A 23,524-nucleotide genomic window follows, 5' to 3' on the forward strand; every position below is an offset into this window, starting at 1 on the left:
GGCCGATCGGTGCCTTGTCTAACCCCATTTCCAAACATCTACCGGATGAAAGATAGGGCGGTGAAACCGAGGAGTTCTCACAAGCCAGACAAGACTGTTCCGAAGGCGAATACTGGGGCAAGGAGCTCCAATTTGGCCAACCCGATTGATCCTATTGTTGTACCTGTGCCCAAGGAGCCGGATATCTGCTTCTTGGGTAAGGCAAAGGGGGAAACTGCCACAGAGCCACCAGAACCCTCTGGTAGTCATGTTTCTGGAATGGAAGCGGCACACTGTGCCAAACGTCCAGATCCCTCAGATTCAGAGGAGTCGGAATCTTGCACAAATGGGAGTACCAACAGAACAAGATGTGTAAGAGAGGTACGGCCAGCAGACGGGAGATGTTGGGAAGGAGATGGAGCCCTCTGCAGAGGTGAGTGCACTGGAACATGCAGAAACCTGGCTCCTTCCAGAGCCAACAGTTTGTGAGGGCTGGGAACACTTCTGAGTCTCTCCGGAGTCAACGGTATGACCCGTGTATTGATAGGACTGGAACTAGTAAAGGGATCCGTCTCAGGACCAACAATTCACAGGATGCTGGAGGGGTTTGGTGCTGGGACCGGTCGATCTGGCAAGCGGTGTGGCCTCCCGTCTCTCTTCTGCACCGTGGAATGTGTAGTTCCTCCACGCCTGGAACTTGTGGACCATGCAGCGTCCTTCTTGGATTTAAAGGAAGACTTACTACTATGCTTCTCCACATATTTCTGTGGCTGATGGCTAGACCCCGACTTGGAGTCTGTAGCACTGGTTCCGGCAGATCCACACGGAGCTCTGTGGTAGGGGGTACAGGCTGGATTGTTGGATTGTTCAGGCTGATGTACAAAGGGGGTTCCCTGGCCAGGTTCTGACTTTGGCGCCATGGCAACCTCCGTGAGGTGTTTCTTGAGGTAGAGAGCTTGGCCCTCCCATGGATAGGCAGGGAAGGAGAGACAGATACTGCACCTGAAGGTGATGTGGGCTTCCCCCAAACAGTACAGGCATTTGTCGCTGATGGAAAATGAGCCAGGGCAGAAAGCACAGACTTTGAATCTTGGCATCTTTGGCATACTCCAGAACCCAGACCTAGGAACTGTGGTGTGGGAAGGAATAATTTGGTGGGAAAAAATGCCAATGTGGTGTCCCAAGGAATTATCAAATTACAACCATAAAAAAAATAAGAAGTATTTTGGTAAAAATTTTCAAAAGTGCATCACTAAGGACAAGAGATCAGCAGAAGCTCCAACTTGGACCACGTGGCACTGAGAAGGAACTGGAGATGCGGTCGGTCAGGCCTGCCCTTTATTGCCTTGGGCTAAACCACAAGGCAATACAAGGGCACATGCACATATCCCTCATTGGAATACAAAAGGGACAATCGACTGTAGAAGAATAAACTTTTTTTTTTTTTTAAAATAGGAAAAGATGACTGTAGATGACAAAAACTGACAGAGGAACGAACTGGGCTCAGGGTAGTACCCAAGATGACTTTTAACTCATTTTAAAATTTACTTGGATTTCAAGTTGGTAAAGTAACAACAGCTGCACACTGGCCTAGGTGAACTCTGCCACAATATTAAAAGATACTTCCAGTGGGCAGTTTTCCACATGAATTCTGAAGCAAAATGGGTCTCTCATTTCAGGTGTGCTCTGTTGTATAACACCCAGATAGTCCCAAATGGGAGATATTTAATATCCTGATGATTTAACTGCAAGAATTAAAGTCTGAGACACATTTTATGCTAGGAAAAGGAATGCTTAGTTCTACTGAACATCAATGGCACATTGAATAGACTTACCTTATAAAAAAAGTACTGTACAAGGGTTGCTATCCTAATATAGTAAAAGTGGCCATGAACAAGAAGCAACTTGGAGAGGAATTTAAACCTTGCTATTGCATAGTCACTGTTTCTTACAGCTTGCCTTCCTTCTTTCCCCATGATTCCTGTAATATTTAGGACATAAAATATAAATGAAATTAGAGTAAACGCTGCAGAAAAAGTAAATTGATGAAAATATACATCTTCTATACACTTTCACATTTAAAAGACTCCAGTAGCTATTGATACCAATAGGAGGTAACACTTCTGACAACTAGAGAATCAGCTTCACTCAAGGCCCCTGGACCAGTTAGACCAAAATACTACTGTATTTATACTTGAATGACAGTTTATAGCAAAGAAATATGTTAAGGGAACGCACAGCAACAATAAAGCATACAGAATCACAAAAACCCTTTTACTTAAAATGTGCAAATCTACCATCTACCCTAGAATTTACCTATTATGCTCAGTTTTAGAGAGATGCTTTTTTCTAAAAACAGGTTGTAAAAGGTATCACTGCTAGAATTATTTGCACAAATTACAAATGGAACTTGGACAAGTGTATATCATTTCATGTTCCTTACGTGATTTTTATGTGAACTAACCACATACTATAACAATAGATGACGATCTACTATTTACTTGGTATATTTCTCAAGCAGGCTGTCCTGTGCTCTTCACAGTCACCATAATAAATTAACATTGTGTAGCTTTTTCTTGTCACAGAAAGAGTTGCTACTAGATGAGCATCAGGATATTCAAGACCTTTCAACAATTCTTCCTACAGTTACTCTTAGGGTGGTGGTGCTACAGAAATCCTTAAGAGGCTAGTGGGATTAGTTTATATGCAAAGATTTACAGAATGAAAAGTGGCACATGTATGTCATAACCCACTTTCACTCCAGAAAAAGAGGATGGAAGTTAAGGAAAAGAATATTTAAGCTCAGTAAGAGTAAAAAAAAGTCTTAACAGTGAAATCTACAATATTTAACTGTGGATCGGCAACAGACTTTCAAGAGAAAGAGAGAATGCCTCTTCCTTAGAAGCATTTAAAGCTAGACTGGACAAAGTATAATTCTGCACTGGCAGTGGGAAGTGTGGGGTTGAGTATAGTCTAGGGGTCAAACTTTCATTAGTATCCAGCAGTTCCTATTTAGATATCTTAATGAAGTTTTGAAAATTTGGCTATTTAACCGAGGTGCCTACATTTTACAATTCAAGAGCTCAGCTCCCATATATGCCCCCACTTACGGGTGCTGAGCACCTCTGAGAATCTGGCTGAAGATAATCTTTTCCATTTCTATAACAGCTTGGCAATTTAGTGCCTTAAGTACAATTCCTCAGGTGTGTACAGAGGAGGAAACAAGTTGAAAATAAAACAAAGCAGGAATTTAAAAATCTGGGGTTAACAGTTCACGTGTTGCAACAGCCGAAGGAACAGAAAAACTATTATGTTTGGAATGCAAACCTCCATTAATCCATACTGATTTTGAATAGATAGCTTTCTTAATGGATACAGATAGCATAGGTCCCAGTAGGACCTTTCAAAAAGGATTAGAAAAGAAACCAAGTAAAAACCCCCTTGCGAAGAAAGTTTGTTACATTTTGTTAGTTTAGGAATGAAATGAGGAAAGTAAGAGAAATGAGATACAAACCAAGATACCCCAGGAATGGACTTTTGCATCCTGAACGATGCCTTACAAGAGACTTCCAGATAAAAAATGATTAAAGGATTGTTAGAGTTCTTTTTAAATGGCAAAATCAACCTCTCTTATTCATGCAGAATATAACAGAATAGTCTAGAATGAAAATGAAGGATTTGAAGAAATGACTGCAGAAATAAGATTTTCATTCTTTTCATGTTACTCTTCTTTTTATTATCTTTCATTTTTGTATATGGGCAAGATTAAGGTGCAATTTAGGAAATAAATATAATCAGCACGGAAAATTAAGCACTTTTTGATAAGAGGTGGAAGACAATCTAAAGCAGCATGTAATTATATCCAAATCTAAATCTTAATAGCTTTGCTATTTATATATTGCAAAAAAGTAGAGAGATGGATTAGTAAAATGGGCTGAAGTCTTATTTGATAAAGTATTATTCTATTAGTGAAACATAAAACTAAATGATTTTTAAATTTTTGGATTCTTTTCACTAGACGTTGGGTAAGGTCCCCTTTCAACATGGCGATTCAAGAAAAACAGATATATGGAAAGAAAACATTGGTGTGACTAACCAATGTCAAATTAAAGTTCAATGTGTAGTAACAGAAGAAATGGTGGCAAAACTTTAGCTACCTATATAGAGAGAATAGCTTCAATTCTGTGTCAAGAGACGTTTAATAGTGTCTTAAGTAACGACTGGAGATAATTAAGAGAACAATACTTTATGGGGGCCTAGATTCTAATGTGCCATATAACAGACACAAGCTATTGATATTTAAAATATTGTCTTCAGAAGGGAATGGTCTTACATTTTAGATTCCACTGAAATTCTGACATATAACATGCAACTGCAAGTGTGTTTAAAAATGATTGGAAGATTGATGTATTGTTATTTTCAGGTGTAAAAATGGCTAAAGTTTAGCAGTTTAAAAGTACAAGTACAGACTAATTCTACATACAGTAGAATGCTTTATAAAGAACACAAATTTAGTAATTTATATCAAGTGAAAGTTCTGAAAAAGGTCAGGTACCTATGCCAACATGCGCTTCTTGTATCATGCTTACATCATTAGCCCCATCACCAATGGCTAAGGTTATAGGTTTCTCTGGAGATGTTTTTAACAGTCGTACTACCTGGAGGGAGGAGAAAAAAGAAAAAAAAAAGAGAAGGGAAGGGGAGGTTTCAAAATTAGTTTTTCAGGTTATAAATCTGTCACTAATTCATGAGCAGCTTAAATAAATGCACCCACTAGTGAACCCCAGGGATAAGCATGCTTGGATAAGAGTATCTCCAGCACGTCACATAAGTGGACATGTCACAAATTCATAACTCTACTGGAAAAGCCTCTTGCTTTTGAACAACTTTTAAGGTATGTCTACATTGCAATCAAATATGTGAATACAGCTTGGGTAGGCATACCTATGTGAGCTTTAATCCAGCAGTGAAGACCTGGTGACACATGCTTCAGCACAGGCTGTATAAGCTGCTTGTAGCTCTGGGTACACACCTGAGTTGCTACACTGTTCATGCTGACACATCTTCACTGCTATTTTAAGCTGTGCTGTCTACATTAAAGCTAACCAAGGCATGCCTACCTGAGCTGCAAATCACACCTTCAACTGCAGTGTGGACATACTCTGAAATCAGAAATTACACACGCCTCCAGGCTATTACACACAACCGTCACCCCACATAACCATCTGCTCTTTTACAACTATTAACCTAACCAAAATACTGAATTTTACTTCTCATGCAAGTAGGGAGTGGGAGCAACAGATAGACAGTACCTTCAAAGGTTACCTACAGAGTTAACTCTCTTAAAAGTTTTCATGGGGACTATGAAACCAGACTCATTCATCCATCAGATCATGCTGTGTATACATAATACAGGCAAACGAAAAAAAGTCTGAATGCTAAAAAACTTGAAATATAAGAAAAGAAAAAAGACGGGGAAAAAAACCACAACTGGATCCTGGAGTTGAACTGTATAACATAAATCATCCCACACAACATAAGAAAAGCATATTTTCAATATGGGTGGGAAAAGAATATAGCACAATTTTCCCATATTAATTCACAGGCTACTGATTAAAAAACTATAATATAAAAACATATCTACTATAAAATGGGTATTTTATCACATAAAAAGACATACAAAATAACTAGGATGAACACAGACATTCCATACCTACTGAACAAAGGGAAAATTGAAAATGCAACCAGGGAATAATCCAAAATTTGAATTCCCTGATAATACTGTCTCAAGATTATGCAGAGTAGGTTATGGAGAAAACTTTTATCTGGTGGTATGTACAGATTTAAGGAGAGATTAATTTCTCTGAATTTAGCTTCATATAATTTGACAGGACTGAATATGTTCCCTCAGCTCTTAAAGCTTAATTACAATACATTTCATCTCTCTGAAAATACAGTATTAACTAAAAAGAAAAGGAGTACTAGTGGCACCTTAGAGGCTAACCAATTTATTTAAGCATAAGCTTTCGTGAGCTACAGTTCACTTCATCGGATGCATTCAGTGGAAAATACAGTGAGGAGATTTATATACACACAGAACATGAAAAAATGGGTGTTATCATATACACTGTAAGGAGAGTGATCACTTAAGATGAGCTATTACCAACAAGAGAGTGGGTGGGTGGCGGGGGAGGAGGGGTGGCAGAGAAAACCTTTTTTAGTGATAATGAAGGTGGGCCATTTCCAGCAGTTAACAGGAACATCCGATCTCCTCACTGTATTTTCCACTGAATGCATCCGATGAAGTGAGCTGTAGCTCATGAAAGCTTATGCTCAAATAAATTGGTTAGTCTCTAAGGTGCCACTAGTACTCCTTTTCTTTTTGCGAATACAGACTAACACGACTGCTACTCTGAAACCTACAGTATTAACTGGATTCCTTTTCTTGGAGACTATATAGCTGAAGGGAAGTATCCACCAAATAATCACCAGATCATAAAAGGGGCCAGAAATAATCTAAGGATGTTTCTTATAACTCAGAAAATCCTGGAGACTTCCCAAACTTCTTACAACAAACAGGAGAGCATAGGAATACCTGAATAGGTGGTAAACGGCCACAGACATGATCAACACTGCTCAAAATGAAGGCAATAACATATGGCCTGCCCTACATTCCTTTGTATATGATCTTTTTCATTAGTATCAAGTTGAGTAGTAGGGGGTATATACTAAAAAAGTCATCCAAAAGACGTGTGTGTATATATATATATATTCATTCTTAAGTGGAAAAGCTAATGGAAAAGGATTAACAAACTCCTCCTTTCCATGTAATTTAGGAGAGAAGTGACTCCTGAAAAGGTCTCTTTTGCAGATGAAGCACCTCTTGATCTTCAGTTTGCTCCAACTGGACTGCTCTACCATTAAGGATTGCAATAGAAAAGGAAGGGGGTGCTAAACTGCTGCTTTGCACCAATGGAGGCAGAGAGAGAGTCTAGTGTAAGGATAAAGGGTGTGACCAAGCCCTCTAGACAAGCTTGAACAGCCTTTGGTTTGTGCAGGAGGAGAGGTGCAGCCCCTATGTCTTTGATTGCAAGGCTAGAACCTAGAAAGGTACTAGTAATGTAACAGGAGACACAGGAAACCTGGAAGGGAATGCTAAAACTTTTGTGAGATACTCCACAGAAGCAACCATGATGAGTACAGCTAAGGAAAACACACAAATGTACAGATGTGTCCCCAGATTACTTAAGTACAGTGCAATAAAGGAATTGCTAATGTAATCAAATATGTATTTTAGCACAGACAATGGAAAGGATGTGCCGTGCCAGAAGAACATACCATTGCTGTAAGAAAATCTTGCACCCTTCTCACGTACTAGAAGGGATGCAAGAAAGGATAAGTTCATATAAGAAACATACCTTAAAAGGACAGACAGATAACCACCAATATGATCTGAGAAGTCAAAGAGTCGTCAGGAATGCCAATTAAGAATGACACTAACAAACATAGTTCCTCCTTTTTCAAAGCAAAATAAGTCTACTGGTAGTGAGTGGTCCCAGTTTAGTTACTGGGCAGGACAACTGCAGAACAGGTAAAATGGAGAAACGCTATTGTATTTTTGGATGCAAGAATTACGTGCATTCCTGAGAACAGCGGTCCTCAAAAACCGTTGCTGCACACAGAAAAAACACATTCTGAACAGGAACCCTCTAACCAGAGCTAGGAATACTCCTACTTGAGAAGCATTCCTTGGAACAGACACATTGCCAATAAGAAACAATGAATGATTAATTTCCTGTAGGGGAGAAAGAGTGCTCTAGCTTAGGGGTTTCTCAAATTTCATTGCACTGCGACCCCTTTCTGACAACAAAAATTACTGCACAACCCCACAAGGGGGGGACCGAAGCCTGAGCCTGTCCGAGCCCCACCACCCTGGGCAGGGGGGCCAAAGCCCACAGGCTTCAGTCCCAGGCAGGGGGACTGTAACCTGAGCCCCACCATGCAGGGCTAAAGCCCTTGGGCTTCCGCCCCACGTACTGGGGCTCAGGCTTCAGATTCAGCCCAGGGCCCCAGCAAGTCTAATGCCAGCCCTGGGGACCCCATTAAAATGGGATTGTAACCCACTTTGGGGTCCCAACCCACAGTTTGAGAACTGCTGCTTTAGCTCAAAGGGATAAACCTCACAAACACAATTACAGATGTTCTGAGCCTTCAAGTTGTTGGATGTGGAGACAGAAGCCTTTTCAGAAAATATCTCCCAGCGGAAAATCGTACAACTCCCTGATGTATCAATATGCACTCGGGGCAAAAGAAAGCAGAGGAATGGCATGATGAATGAAGGAATATAACCTTAAAGGCCTAGAGTAAGCTGCCACAAAACATGTTTATCCTCATCCTGTACTCATTTCAGAGTAATCTGACTAGTTTCGATGGCTAAGGCAAGTCAGTTCCATCAGAAAATACTTTAACATAGGTTGTGATAAGATGCAGGAAATAAGTTCTAAGGAAATAATAAATAAGGAAGTTCTACTTGCAGGAGAAGATAGGAACTAGAGGATGTAAAAAAATATTCTTGTTGGCTGCCACCTACCTTCTTTGGTAGCCAAGAATAAGTACCTCACAGATACAAAAGCAACTAAACAGGTATTGATCCCAAACTGGAAGATAGCTATGCTCTGAAGATGCAGGCTGGCAACAAAAATTTCAAGTCAAGCAAAATATGTAATATGACTATCATCATCAGGCCAGTGAATAATCTCAGCCAGTGGGGAATCGTATCATCAAGAAACAAACCTCTCCTGAGATTTCAGAAACTTAAATAGAAGAACCCCACTGATTTCACTGGACATTGGAACAGGTCCATAATTAATTGTTTTGATTTCCATGTATCCTTTAATAGGTATAATGTTACACAACGGCCAGAAACTAGTTCCACATTGGAAAGGTGTCTGATTCTCTTTAGACAACGTTTTTTTCTTACATTATACACCCATTTTCAGTCCCATTACGTTAAGCAGAAAAATAATCTCTCTCAGGAGCAACAGGTCTATCATGATGGTTAGCCATGCTCCCATTTACTCAAAGGAATTCCTGAGAGGATCATTTACAAGCCAAGGCCAAACATGACATTTCACCCATGACAGTAATTTTGGAAACATCTGGATTTCTGGGCTGGATAGTGGTAATAAGTTACCAGTACTTCTGCAACCACTTTCTTCTATAGAGTCTGAACAGAATCATAGTAGGTTCAAACTTCATTCATGTGCTTGATAGGACCAAGCCAGCCAGAGAGATGCCACTACCCACTGTTGTAGAATATCCAGCAGCTTATTAAAACTGTGCTGAACAAAATTCAATGAAGACCTAAATATGAGTAGACGTGAAATCAGGACAGCTTCAGAGAAAAAAAGGAAGTCTGAAGGCACATTACCACTAGAGATCTTATTCTTTCAGAAGCTAGGCCTCATTTCCCCCCTCCAAACACAAACTTCCAGATCTTTTACACCTTTTAACAATTGCAGATGTACTTTCTTCATAAAGCTTCTCCAATTTAATCCAAGAAGAGTTCTCCATTTAGCTACTGAGGTGAGATGGAAATGATTTCCTTGAAGGAGTCTCAACCGTATTACTGGTTAATAGAACTGGCCTCTCTTCCTGTCAGCAGTAACTGAGAAAGTCTTATGTCTTTACTAAAATAGCATTGAAGAGCTGAGATACTCAAAACACTAGTAATTACAAGTATTGTAGGTGTCACAGTCACTTCGATATCCTACAAACACTTCACAGAAAACAAAAAACACAAGAAAATTTGTAAGAAGACTGTTTCTAGAATGTTTTCCTTTTGTCTTTTGTTGAAATATCTGAAATGAGCAAAACCCAGTACATTATGCTGCTACAGGAATTCTAGTGAATAGTGACCTGTAGTGGCTCCTTGTCCAAATTTAGCTGGGACATTAATTTGATCACGCTTAATTGTCCATGTACTCATTAATTAGCGATACTAGCAACGGCATCCCCCACTGCTCTGCTGTGGCTGCAAGGCTGTTCACATAAGTCCTGCTACTTTGAAGCCACCTACTGGAATATGTCCTGTACAGTATGTAGCACTAGAGCAGCTGCTGCACATGGATCCTTACTAAGAGGTATTTTGTTAAATTAACTGATGTGAATGGTGCACAGATTTAGAAATTAAATTTTACACATAGATTTCATGTTCTCCTTTTTCACTGTGATACAGCTGCCCAAATGACAGAACCACCACTTAAACAGACTTAATAGGTAAATAATAAAGACAATGCTGTTAGATGACCAAACTGCTAAGCCAATGCTTGAGAACCAAACCTTTATTATGCAATATGCCTCTGGTTTCAGGTATACTAACTATTCTTCTGAGAAGAAGTTCACAATACTTAACTTTAGAGTAAGCTCTGGAATGCAGGATGTCATCATAATCAATGCAATATAGTTTACAAATTTAAACATTCTTATATTTGAAAACAACCATTAATATTGCATATTGACTTACCTTGGCTTTTTGCAGGGGTGCCATGCGACAACACAGCACTGCAGAACAATTTCTACAAACTTCCATGAACAGTTTTTCATGTTCCCTGAGTGCAAGAGAGAGGCTGGTCCCATCCACAACCAGCCCATGCTGGATTACATGATCATCCTTTATTCTATTCAGAAAAAAGAGGTCATTATTATATTGAAAACAACATTGTATTTTAATTTAGTTACAGTAAGCAAGTACTATATTCACAACAAATAATCACACAAGTTGAGAAAAAGAAGGTCTCTTAGACTTTCAGAAGCAACAGCTTTATTAGTAACAGAGTAAGTTTATATATTAGGCATGTAAATAAACTAAAATGACTAATTGTCATAAAACTTGAGAAATAAAAAATAAATAATCCAGAGTTATAACATCATTCAGATTGCCACATATGGTACTTTACCTCCTGGCTAGCTGCCTCAGCTGCTCTGCACATGTACTGTCTGATTTGTGTTGTACAAGTTCAAGGATGTTCATGGTCCTATGGAAGTGTCCACAAGATAAACTCACACTGACAGCTGTTTCATGCTTATCTCCAGTAAGCACCCACACTTTGATACCAGCCAATCTGAGTGCCTCTATAGTTTCTTGGACTTTATCTTGGAGTCTGAAAATAGAGAACATCTTCACTAACTGGTAGAACACACTACAAAGAAACAGTCCACATTATGATTGGGTTTAATATTTAACTATAACAAAGCGTGTGATAAAAAGGTACACAATCACATTTGAAATAGGCAGTTATGATATGGTAGGATATTTAACCTGTAAATTGGCTTATCTGGATGCAATAAGGGTTTTCCTAACACTATTCACAAATGTATTCAGCCAATTTCATTTCCACCCAGTCTAATCAAGACCTCAGCAAAGTACAATCTAAAGTTTACCTCTACTAAGTGAAATGACTTCAAAATTGCAGCAGTAAAGCCTTTTAAGCTGAGATCTTCTGTATATATTTAAAAAAAATCTTTTATAAGAAAAGTTTTAGTTTCCTATATTCAGTATCTTTTTCTATTTTTCTTTTACTTTTAGCAATATTTCCATAAAATACATGAAAAACCTTTTAGAGTTCTATCTGCACCCTGAAATTATAATCTTACACAAATCACAGTACTTTATTCAGCAATCTATTGTTAAAGAGATTATGACCTCAAATTGGGAATCATCAGAATTTATCTTGAGACTAATTAAAACAGTTTTTAAAAAATACAGCATAAAAGTAGAAGGGCCTCAAGAGTATTCACTTTTCAGGTTTTTCCCAGGAGGCATCTGGAAGCCTTACCATACATTTAAGTCAGTCTGACTGTGAATGCACTTTACAAGGTAGACATTTGAAAACTTGTCTGTAAAGCACATAGCACGCTATTGGAACTACCAAGTCTCACGTTGCAAAACATGTTTACTACATTTAAGACTTCGTTGAGTGTATGCGTGCATTTATTTAAGTGAAGATAAGTAGCCATCTATTACTCTGTCGGGACAATTTTACAAAGAAGGGTGCACCATCATGGAATTATAAAACAGAAGCTTGCTTTGTTTTTGTAGAGAAATCAGCAGAAGTCCCAAAACATACTTGTCCTCTACTCCTGTAGCCCCAAGTAATTCCAGATCCTTTTCTATGAAGTTGAATACATCTGCCAGTCGTTCTTCTCGTTGCTGTAAGGCAGTTCTAGCCTCATGAAGGCGTCTGTCTATTTCCTGATACTCCTCAGCTGTGAATCTTCTATAGGCTACACATAAAGTTCTTAACCCTTTCTGCAACCAAACAAGATGTCGTACGTTTTCAGGGATAATAATGTTCATAAAATGATTTAAAAGCATATGAAAAGCAGTACAAGTACAATATTTATATCCTATAAAAATACACATAATGGACACCTTAAAAAACTGACCAGTTGCTTTAGATAAGGCAGATTACTACTACCAAGCTAAAATTTGGTTAAGTGCCAAAAATGCACTCAGCACCATACAAGACAAAAAATAAATAACTAGAAGACATTGAGGGAAGGAAACATAATGGAAAGCCTGGAAGAGGCAGAAGGAATGTATTTGACTTTAAAAGCACCAGCAGGCCAAATGTTGACTAGTGACAGAGCACTGCAGATTATACTCACAGGTATGAGAAAATTGTACATGCATTTTGAGTTGTGTAGTACAGTGTGATGGTAACAAAAGTGTTCAGCTAAGGAAAAGCTGTCATTGGAAAGAATAGGCTAGAGATTCCTAATTAGTCAGTTTCGCAGCCAGCACTATATGAGAGTTCAGTATCCTTGAGGAGTCTAGAAAGACTCAGACTGTGATCTATTTTGAGGATTTGGGAACAAATTCCCTCAACAGACGATCTCAGTGTGGTTGGAAGCTTTTCTAAGCATTTCCTGTTGCTTACAAACATAACCTCTACCTGGCTTGGGTATAGCTTCAGTCAAATCTTCCTCTCCTAGATCCTCGGAGAGATGGGGGCAAGGATGACATTGGCATAAAAATGTTAATAATAGAGCTCAGTGTCACCTGCAAATTGCTGGCATTTGAACTCATGGAATCTTAGAATTTCTCCCCATGTAAGTGCCTCTCCACTCTTGACTAGTCCCCCTAAATCAGTGTTCTTTCCTGCACGGCCCACGAGCCAGTGGTGGCTCCCGTGGACCCTGAGTGAAGTTCACTGTCAAATCGTGCTCTCCGATGGTAGTGAGGCTGCAGCTAAGGCAGGCTCCCTGACTGCTCCAGCCCCACGCCGCTCCCAGAAGTGGCCAGCACGCCCCCCACAGCCCTAGGGGTAAGGAGAGGAGCAGAGGTCTCCGCACGCTGCTCCTGCCTGCAAGCACCGTCCCCATGGCTCCCATTGGCCAGGAACAGGGAACTGTGGCCAATGGAAGTTGTGGACGCGGTGCCTGCAGAGAGGGACAGCACGCAGAGCCACGTGCCCCTCCAGGGGCCACAAGTGCAGGTTGGTCCCTTACTTTGGGCAGCCCCGGCCCCAAGCTGCTCCTGGAAGTGCTGTTCCCCGGGGCAGGTTCTGAATAGCTCTTCCACCACCCAACCTGCAGCCTCCTGGAGCCAACCGCCCATGCCCCCTCCTATACCCCAAGCCCCTGCCCCAGCCCTGAGCCCCCTCCTGCACCGCAAGCCCCTGCCCCAGCCCTGAGCCCCTTTCCAGAGCCCGCACCCCATGCCCCCTCCTGGAGCCGAACATTCTGCCCCAGACTGGAGTCCCCTCCTGCACCCAAACTCCCTCCCAGAGTTTGCACCCCTCACCCCCTCCTGCACCCCAAGCCCCTGCCCTGAGCCCCCTCCAAGAGCCAGCCCCCCATACCCTCTCCTGCACTCCAAGCAATATTACCAATAACTGTAATATTACCATATCAACCAACAAAGAGTGTTCAACCGTCTGTGTCGGACATGCGTTCAACCATCTGTGTCAGGCTAGTGTGGCTCTCATGTTGAAGGTTTTTCCCCAAAATTGCCCCCACTTCAAAAATAGTGAAGAGCACTGCCCTAAATTATGTTTCCTTGAACATTTTTCCTAGTTTAAACCTACCTAGGGCCTTAAAGCTGCATAAACATCTTAAATTCATCTAAAGCCTTAGATAGAGTGGTTTAATCTGTTCAAGACTAAGGCTTTTGGTTGGTTTAAGCCACTAATGCAGCTTTAAGACCCTACATATTGTAATTGGAAGGAACAAAAAGAGCTGACCAGAGATTCAAGGGGATTGGTTAAAAGACAGCAGCCAGAAAAGGACTGAATGGGTTCCCAACTGGCTTAAGTAACAGTGACTTCTTAGGATGCAATTGCCAAATTTAAATCTGAATGAGTTTTAAACTATAAATCAATTTTTTTTTGTTTTATAAGTTACACTGAGTTATCAATCAAACCAAATTAGAAGACATACTCATTTGTTCTGATTTAGTGGTGTCAGGTTCAGATCTCGCAAAGGCTGTGCCACATACATACAATACCCCTTCCACATAACAGAGGCCCACAGTTCTTTTGTACACATCCACTATGTTTTCTGAGCAGTAGCACGAGCAACCAAGATCTATTAGTTGGTTTAGATCTTGAACATTTTGACTTACCAAAGCAAATTCATCTACGTGAATCCTTGTTTTGTCTATTTCTCCCCCTCTACTGTGAGGAAGAATGGAAGATTCTGCTCCTTTTGTGAATAAGAGCTTTTCTCCTAAGAAAAAACAGAGTAAAAATTGAGCATATGCACCATTTAGCAGTTTACAAATTACAACTTTGAGCAAGATCTGGCTGCTTACCAGAGGGACTCTCTACGATGACACTCATTCGTCTACGATTTGGATCAAACTCCAAAACATGAAGTAATTTAAACCTGGGGAGACAGAGGGGAAAGGAAAGCAGCTTTTCTTAGAAACAAATGCCAGTAGGAAACAGCTAAATACAAGTTATAAAAATGTCTCCCAAACCCCTATTCTGCTCCAGACATTCTATAAGAACTATACTATGTACAAATGGGGACTATTATACATGCTTTCTCACCTGCTATTTTTCAGCAGTGGTGTACTGGTAGCCTCTGTCTGGCGAAAGTTAGATTATCAGGGTTGGAAGGGACCTCAGGAGATCATCTAGTCCAACCCCCTGCTGAAAGCAGGGCCAATTCCCAATTTTTGCCCCAGATTCCTATATGGCTCCTTCAAGGATTGAACTCACAACCCTGGGTTTAGCAGGCCAATGCTCAAACCACTGAGCTATCCCTCCCCGCCATGTTCTTTTTCCCCAATGGAAATCTTTGTTTACTGAATACTAGCTTGGGGTCTGGAAATTACTTTCAGCTGCTAGCTTGCTGCCTTATCTTGTATTAACTTAAGGGGTAACATTTGGAAAAGTGCTAAGTCAGTTAGGAACCTAAGGCCCATTTACTTTCAATAAGATTTACGATCCTAAGTGTCTAAGTCACTTTTGAAAATGTTATTTAAGAGCTCCAAAGGAAGTTAAGAGGTTTGAAAACTTTGACTTCAGTCATGTTATTACTAAGATAGATCAGACCAAGAAAAAATATTCTACGGTATAACGCAGAGAATGCAAATATCCATATATTCTCAACTGCTTGCTGAAAAATTTGAGACATGATCAATATGCACATGTATGACAGTTGCCATCTTCATATATACACACCCACACGCCTTCCATTGTTACATGCATTTAATTCTCATTAAAAAATACTGAATACTACCATTTCAAGGACATCATATGCAAAGGTTTCAGAAAAAGGGAGTTATGGGGAAAGCAAGAGGAACAAAATATTCTGTGCTTTCCAGCTAGGAAGGATAAAGATAATATAAAAGTACAATATTATACTAATCCACATGAATTAATGTTCTGTCCTTTGAGAACCACAATAAATGTGATATGAAAGAAATACCTTTCTGGTTTTCCAAGGCTTTTCACTTCCATACCTTCCCCATTAGTTCCAGTAAATACAACACCAACTCTAAAATGTGCAAAAAAACAACAAAAACAAAAAAAACCAGGTTTGCCTACTATTTTCATTAACATGAGAGTCTGTGGAAGAGCCATTTTTTAAATAATGCAAAAGTATTACATATTCTGAAAAAAGATCTAATTTCCAGAAAATTAAAAATACTCTTTACTTCTATGCCTCTTTTGTAGTAAAGATGATGCAACGCTGTATGAAACATAGTAACATGAGGAATATGCCCTCCATTTAAGTTTGATAGAATTAGTTTCTATAAATGTTTTTAACCACCCAATGTTTAACATCGGGTGGGGGTTTCTACATCTTCTACAGATCTAGTCTACTTTAAAGTATACTATGTGCTTTATTATTCTAAACATACACTTTACATATTCCGTAACAGACTAATTTGCTAAGCCTAATTATAACTGCATTTCAGCAATACCAGCATCTTCCTAAATATTAACAAAACACAGATATGACAATTAAAACAGTCTGCTTTGTTTAAGCTTGATCAACTGATTCAAAGTGTTCACAGGTCCTGGTAACGTATCCTAACTTATTTTTAAAATAACTAATGAAAGTATTAAACAGCAATCCAATTTTAAGGTTGGAGTATTATAAACTAGAGAATTAAAACAGACATTTGCAGCCAGAGTATTTAAGTATTTAATTGTAACAGTTATTAAAATATTCTGCAATGTCTCAGTGCCTCATTATTAATCTAGTCTAAGACTGTGCTAGAAGGCTAATAATCATAGTCTACCTGTGAAGGATGTGAGCTGCCTAAGTTTCTAAGTGGCCCAGTGGAACCGCGATGTGTAGAGACCCCATTGACCATGTCCCTGGGCTGCCTACTTTCTATCAATTAATCCAGAAGTAAAACTTTCTCTATATAAAAAAATGCCTGGATGGGGTGTGTGTGGGTGTGTGGTATATATAAAACCCCTTTGCAGTAAACTGTAGTAATTAGCCATAGGGCCGTGAAATCTCCCTGTTCACTTTTGAAGCTGCTGTTGGCCATGCTGTGCCGGTCACAATTTTGGCCTTAGAACTCACCTGCTAGCAGCTTCAACTAAAGCCTTCTCATCTGGTGAGGAAGCATAGTACTCCAGCTGAGACACTATTCCATTGGCACGCCAGTGCCCATCACCAATGCCATCGGTTTGGTCTGCACTGATATGCACTGTGTGACAGAGACAGACTGCTTTCAAGAAAAGCTCTTCCTCTTTCATCTATAAAAAGACAGAGCAGTTCATAAGCCAAGTTTATCTTTCTAAAACAAGATGCATTACTCTACAGTACCACAGAATAAGGTATTTAAAAAATCAAATTTCTCAAACTGCCTTACATCTACCACTCTTTCTGTAACCATTTTTACTACCAGAAATCCTTCCAGAAATTTTTCTTCTTCTACGTAACACACCAAGAAATAATATTTAAACTGAAATATTCATCAGCATTTATTCAGTTTGAAGAAAAATAAAATCTTACAAGACTCAGTCTAATTCCATCTGGGGAATCCTCAGTCAACCCCTCTGGAACTAGTTTGCCATTGATCTCTTGGTATTTGATGCCATTAATAGAGCATTCCCGAAACTGCATTTCATTTTCAGTTAGTGTACCAGTTTTATCTGTAAACACATACTCCACCTAGGGTAATATAAAAGAAAACAAATTGGAATAAAGTACATTTAATACAGAAAAATTATTACCATCTCCCCATATATCACAAACTTATTTTGCTAACATTAAAAGAGACTTCAAATATGTATTTCTGCCATCATGTCAGATATGCAGATCTTATTTTCAAACTCCTATGAGTTGCTCAAAATAGAGTCAATATGAAGTCACTAATACTTTTCCTTACTGTTTAACACTGATATTTAAACAAAAAGTAAAAAATGAACATCATTGTTACCTGTCCTAACTCCTCATTGAGATCTGAAGTATTTACTTGTGCTCTCTGGTTTGTTTCTTCATGATAGAGGTCAAGATCCCAGCCAATAAAAAAAGATCCAAGAAATTTCTGCATCTCAACAGTCACATAAAGCGAAATAGGGATGATAAAATTGTAAAGTACCAGAAAAGCAAGAAAATCTGAAATAAATCTCAGAATCTATGAGAGAGAGAGAGAAGGAAAGGATTATCAGAGTCATTAAGCGGAACTTGGTCACTTAAGTGTGTTTCAGCATTATGAAAGGTATCAGATTGTCTGTACTGGAGGAGACTGAAGTCCTCTATATATACACAGAAGAGGTACAACAATGCAGACTTCACCATAGTGCCCCAGCAATGTGTCTTTAAGACTGATGCAGACAGACTGCCTTTAGTGATGAGAGGATATTTCAGTTCTCAAGCCCATCAATCCATGTCTTCTCTGCTGAGACTGTAAAGGAGGGTGCAATATTAAGTGTGCTGATGATTCTGTAATGCAAACACTTTTTTTTAGGAATTGGATTGAGGTGACCAACTCACATCACATACTGCACAAAACAGCCAATCACAAACTTTAACAATCCACAAGTTATGAAGGCAAAACAAGTTAAAAGCAACAGATATTCCACATTGTTACCCATTTATCTATAGTATTCATGATTTACACTTGATATTGAAGATCACATTAAAGTAGCTTTACAAAGTAACAGAAGCTAGAAATTTCTATATTAAAGGACGACAACATAGTTCAGTCATACTTTGAAAAAGGTGTGAATCAAGGATGAAATGCAATTTTAGTTTCTTTGAGTATTATCTTGATAATTAGTGTGACAATCTCAGCAATAAACTTATCTTTGAGGAAATTCCTACCAATGTCTGAAAACTTAAAAAGGGATATTTGAGACAAGAAGAACTGAAACATACCTTTTAACTCCATTGAAATATACTGGAGTAGGAGAACAATGTGCAGGAATAGAGTGGAAATGTAGTAGATATTTTGCTAATAAAAATAAGTGTTCTTCCTAACGAGGGAATGTTGGCATAACTATTTAATCAGCACTGTAAGTTTACATGGTGATTTACAAAACAGAGGCTCCCTGCCCTAAAGATTTTCAAATCTAAGAAACACGATAAACAAAGTCATGGTACAGTGTAGTAGCTCAGAAAATGGAGGGTGTGAAGATATTTTGGGGGAAAAGGCAGCGGCAGAAGCTAGAAGGAATTCTTAAAAAACTTCATATTTAATGGAGATATAAAGGGGCGGGTGGCTGATAAGAACTGAAGAAAGATAAAGGGAGCAACAAAGTGAAAAAGAGATGATTAAGAGGGAAAAGTAGGAGGAAATGACATCAAAGAAAGGGGCAAGGTTACATATAGCCTTGAAGGTGAGGATGAGGGGATCGAATGGCTTAGTAAATACTTATCCTGTTTTTTCCCCAACACACTACAATGGCTCCAGAAGTTCTTCTCATTTATATTGCAACTACTTTATACAAATTAAGAAGAAGAAAAAAACAACACCTTTACTTGACTGACTACTTCAAAAAACTGGAGATTCTTTCAGTAGTTTTAGATCCTAAAATGATGGTCACTAAGCAATTTTGAAACATCTTCATTAATACTTTGCAAAATTAAAATTTAAAATAAGATTGTTTTAAAGCTAGTACAAGAGCATTTGATAAGTTTAACACCCAACTTAACAGTAAATGTAACTTACAAAAAAGTGACATCCAGGAAGAGATGTTTATGTTTTTCCAGTTCAATCTGGAAGAACATTCACATCATAAACCCATGGGAAAGTCACGTGTTATAATAAAGGTACCAATACATTAGCTGTAGGTTCCTGAATGAGAGCTCCTCATATCTCCTTCCATTTTATTTTACAGCAGCAGTGTGAAACTTGGGAGAACTCTCTTCAATCCAACAATTTGGATCCTTTTACATATTTGTATGATGACTAGTCAGCACACACCAACTGCCACTGCCTTAGAGTCTAGAGGGGAGATTTCCAAAGTTACAAAGGCAAGTTAGGTGCCTAACTCCCAAAGTAAGTAAGTGGGAAATGAGCATTTAACTCCAGTTTGTACCTCTGAAAATTTCAACCCCTCTCAAACTTTCCTATAAGCTCCTGAAGTGCATGGGAAGCAGGAGGCCCCCCAAAACAAGTCAGAAATTTAAAATAAAAGTAAAGTAAAAAAATGACTAAGTAAGGATATCCTCCAGAGATGTAAACTATAAGATCCAATGGAACATCTCTTCAAAGAATTCCTTCAAACTCTAAAGGGAAGAGAATTCTGTCTGGCAATGTCTTCAAAGCAGTGAAATTACAGGCAAAGGGAAGTTACTTGAAGAATACCAGCATGACAGGATTTCCCAAAGTAAAAAATATAATAAAAATCACAGGAACAGGCAGTGCACAAAATAGGCAAAATCCCAAAAATGCCTTTGTTTTAACATAAAAGGATGGGCAAGATACCATCAAACAATGTGAGATGAACACACAGAATCCTGTGACAGAGCCTTGTGAATATACCCTACGAAAAACCAAAACGATCAAAAACTAGGCCTTGCCAAAAAAAACAAAAAGTCTAGGAAATGACAGTTTGTGCTCCCCCACTTCAGAAACAGGACTAAAACTAAAGCTGGATTCCTCCAAAGGCTAAATTAAAGCAATACTGATTTCCAACTATATCTATGAAAGACTATGCAGCTGCCATGCCTAAATCCAAGAATGGCAGTATTCTCAGGTTCAGACATACTATTAGTATCTATGGGTGTATTTACTCAATATGTAGTTTTACATAACCACATATTACCTTACTGCTGTTTCTTTCATGTTCAGTTTTCTGGTCATACCAAGGTTCATCCCATTTTTCTTCAGCTTGCCATGCATATTTTAAGATTGTACTCAGAACTGCTTCAAAAAGGAGGATTATTAGATAGATAATCAAAAATGAGTTCATAGACCTAGGAGGACACAAAAATACTATTTCAGTGTATTCTGTTCTGTTTTTTCCTTAATGTATGAAAGCAATGTTAAATTTTAACTATGAAAAAATGTTTTGTTGGCAAATATTTTCAGTGTGTCTGTTTCAAAGAACAGAAAAGTTTTTATGCGACAAATGGAAACAATGGCAAACAGGAATGGAATACTACATTTGACTAGAATGTATACTAAATTACAGTAGATTTCTGCAGTTATTGTAAATTGAAGGTTAGATTAAGGTGTAACACTATCAAAATCTGTCTCCTGAAACAGGTGCTGTTTGGAGTTTTGGGAATTAACTTTTATTATCCTTGTTCCAAGGACACCCTCTCTTCCGAATACCACTTCAGAATATGAAGGAAGTGAGGAAGACCAATACAGAAATCCAATCCAAGGCCACTCCCTTTTTGCTACCTGAAAATGCAGTTCCACGGCATTGCCTGTCAGTACCTTGACTGGACAGTGACCACCTTTCAACCCTGTCAATTAAGGTCAGAGCTGATGTCAGTGCATGGGAAATGTTAAACGACGGGAGGGAAAGATACAGCAGCTTCTTGTGCATCCCACAGATTTGTTTGTGTCTGACTACATTAGTATACCGTATATACTCGTTCATAAGCCGAATTTTTTAAGTAAAAAAGGGAACCACCAGAGAAGGGGGTTGGCTTATGAACGGGTACAGGGGGGAGAGGTGGGACACAGCCCCTCCCCCGAACAGAGGGGGCAAGGAGAGGCAGCACAGCCAGCAGAGCCAGAAGAGAAGAGGCGGGGCCAGAGCCTCTCTGCTTCTGGCTACGCTGCTCTCCCCCCAGCCTCCGAAGCAGCTGCAGCTCTGGGGCTGGCAGGCTGTGGCACCCGGCCTGCCGGAGCAGCTCCAGCCAGGCCAGAGACATCCTCCCCTGGCCCTCCCCAGATAAGGTGGGAAGGGATGGAATGGGGAGAGTGTGGGGGTCCTAGGCAGCACTCCCCTAATCCCCAGTTTCTCCCCCTCAAAAAATTTCCCCACCAGTTGCTGTCCTGGCCCATCAAGGTAAGCAGCTGGCACACCGGGACACCTTGTTTACTTAGGTTTACCTCTGTGCCTGCACACCCTCGAGGTAAACAAACCATCTTGACCCACCAGCAGCTTATCCTGATGGCCCGAGAGCCAAAGTTTGCTGACCCCTGAATTATAGGGTCGGCTTATGAATCGGTCATAAAAAATTTCCATTTTTACTTATTCATCTTGGAGTGGTCGGCTTATAAATGAACCGGCTTATGATAGAGTATAAATGGTAATTAACTCTTTGGTTGTAAAAGAATGTCAGCAGGACAGCCTGCACTTTTAACAACTTGCACAGACAAAACAAATTAAATATTTTTAAGAGACAAATTTGGTATAAGGAGTTCCATTTGTAGTTATGTCAAAACAGTACATTTAACAGCCTTTTAGACTGGAAAGACAACAAGCCAAGAATTAAAAATAGAACTTGCAATCTGTATAAGGAGTTAATATCCCTCACATAATGTTTCTGGGTAAATTATTTTTTCCAGAAATTAAACAAAAAATACTTTTTTCATGGCAAACTGCATTTTCCAGTATCTTCAGATAGTTAGTGCTCCATATACACCTGAGGAGACATTCTTTTCAGAGTCTGCATCTTCTCTAATAATACCGCAGACCATGTAACAGGGACAAGCACCCACACAGAACAAGAAGGGGAGAAAATCAGAATTCAGGAGATAGAAATTAAGACTTCGACTGAGTTCATCCCACTGCAAGCGCAGGATGCAACCTCCTAATAAAGGATGTGTCAAGAGAGTGACAACGGTTGGGACTACTGTAAAACACAGACTCCAAACCCCCGGTGAAAGGAGCACCTCACATCTCTTGAATAATCTCCTCCTGCCTACTCTGGAGTAGCATTATGGCCTTAGAAAGTCTCTGTGTGAGGACTGCCCAACACAGCCTTAGAGGAAAAACTGACCTATTTTTATTATTCTAATCCTTCCTTGTAAGAGCGAGCAATCAAACTAGTTTTGCACACTATTGCAAAATGAAGCTGTAAGTAATGAAGTGATGAAATTAGATAACCAGTATTAAAAAATGAAATTTAAATTACAATTACACCAGCCTGCAGAAGGCCTAGCATTTACAATAGCTCTCTTTGTCTATGTACTGACAAAAACATAGGCAATTAATTTTTTTAATTACTGCTGAAACACCGAGTTTAGATTCTACACATAAATAAGACAGTATAACACATACAGTACATACTTTTCTACTGCTGATCGTTTCTGAGATTTACTCTTGTAATTTAATGCCATCTTTGTCTCCATACCCGTATACACAGCAACACCTGAAAAACACAGAATACTTCAGTTTCTGTTCAGGTACAGCTTGGTATTTTCTACAAAAATTAGAGGGGTTGCTACTTGTAATGTGCACTCAGACAGCATGGTGAGGCTAGTTAGACTTTTCGGTGGCATTTTGTGATGATAAAGCAGAGTTTTGGAATTAATTTTAGCACTTGCTAATACTGCTCAATGTTAGGTCTGTACTGTTCCCTGATATTAATTAAGGGTATAGAGATCAGAATATAAATGCCCTAGAGTAGGTCTTAAACACTGGAAACAGACAGCAGTGTC

At 39.3% G+C, this 23,524-nt stretch overlaps 1 protein-coding gene across 7 annotated transcripts in view; it reads right to left on the reverse strand.

Moving 5' to 3' along the window:
• ATP11B (ATPase phospholipid transporting 11B (putative)) overlaps positions 1-23,524 on the reverse strand; it is a 118,819-nt gene that overhangs the window by 42,394 nt on the left and 52,901 nt on the right. For all 7 annotated transcript variants that reach the window (XM_073359281.2, XM_073359279.2, XM_073359282.2 and 4 more), the window contains 13 exons: positions 23,154-23,235; positions 20,727-20,877; positions 17,894-18,091; positions 17,467-17,625; positions 17,032-17,207; positions 15,919-15,987; positions 14,795-14,868; positions 14,606-14,709; positions 12,108-12,289; positions 10,938-11,141; positions 10,505-10,658; positions 4,535-4,637; positions 1,815-1,960 (listed from right to left, as the gene is read on the reverse strand). In XM_073359281.2, coding sequence (XP_073215382.1) covers positions 1,815-1,960; positions 4,535-4,637; positions 10,505-10,658; positions 10,938-11,141; positions 12,108-12,289; positions 14,606-14,709; positions 14,795-14,868; positions 15,919-15,987; positions 17,032-17,207; positions 17,467-17,625; positions 17,894-18,091; positions 20,727-20,877; positions 23,154-23,235 — 1,802 coding nt within the window. The remainder of the gene's footprint in view (positions 1-1,814; positions 1,961-4,534; positions 4,638-10,504; positions 10,659-10,937; positions 11,142-12,107; positions 12,290-14,605; positions 14,710-14,794; positions 14,869-15,918; positions 15,988-17,031; positions 17,208-17,466; positions 17,626-17,893; positions 18,092-20,726; positions 20,878-23,153; positions 23,236-23,524) is intronic.

The sequence above is a fragment of the Lepidochelys kempii genome, chromosome 9 (assembly GCF_965140285.1).
Source record: "Lepidochelys kempii isolate rLepKem1 chromosome 9, rLepKem1.hap1, whole genome shotgun sequence".
In the NCBI taxonomy this organism is placed as follows: Eukaryota; Metazoa; Chordata; order Testudines; family Cheloniidae; genus Lepidochelys; species Lepidochelys kempii.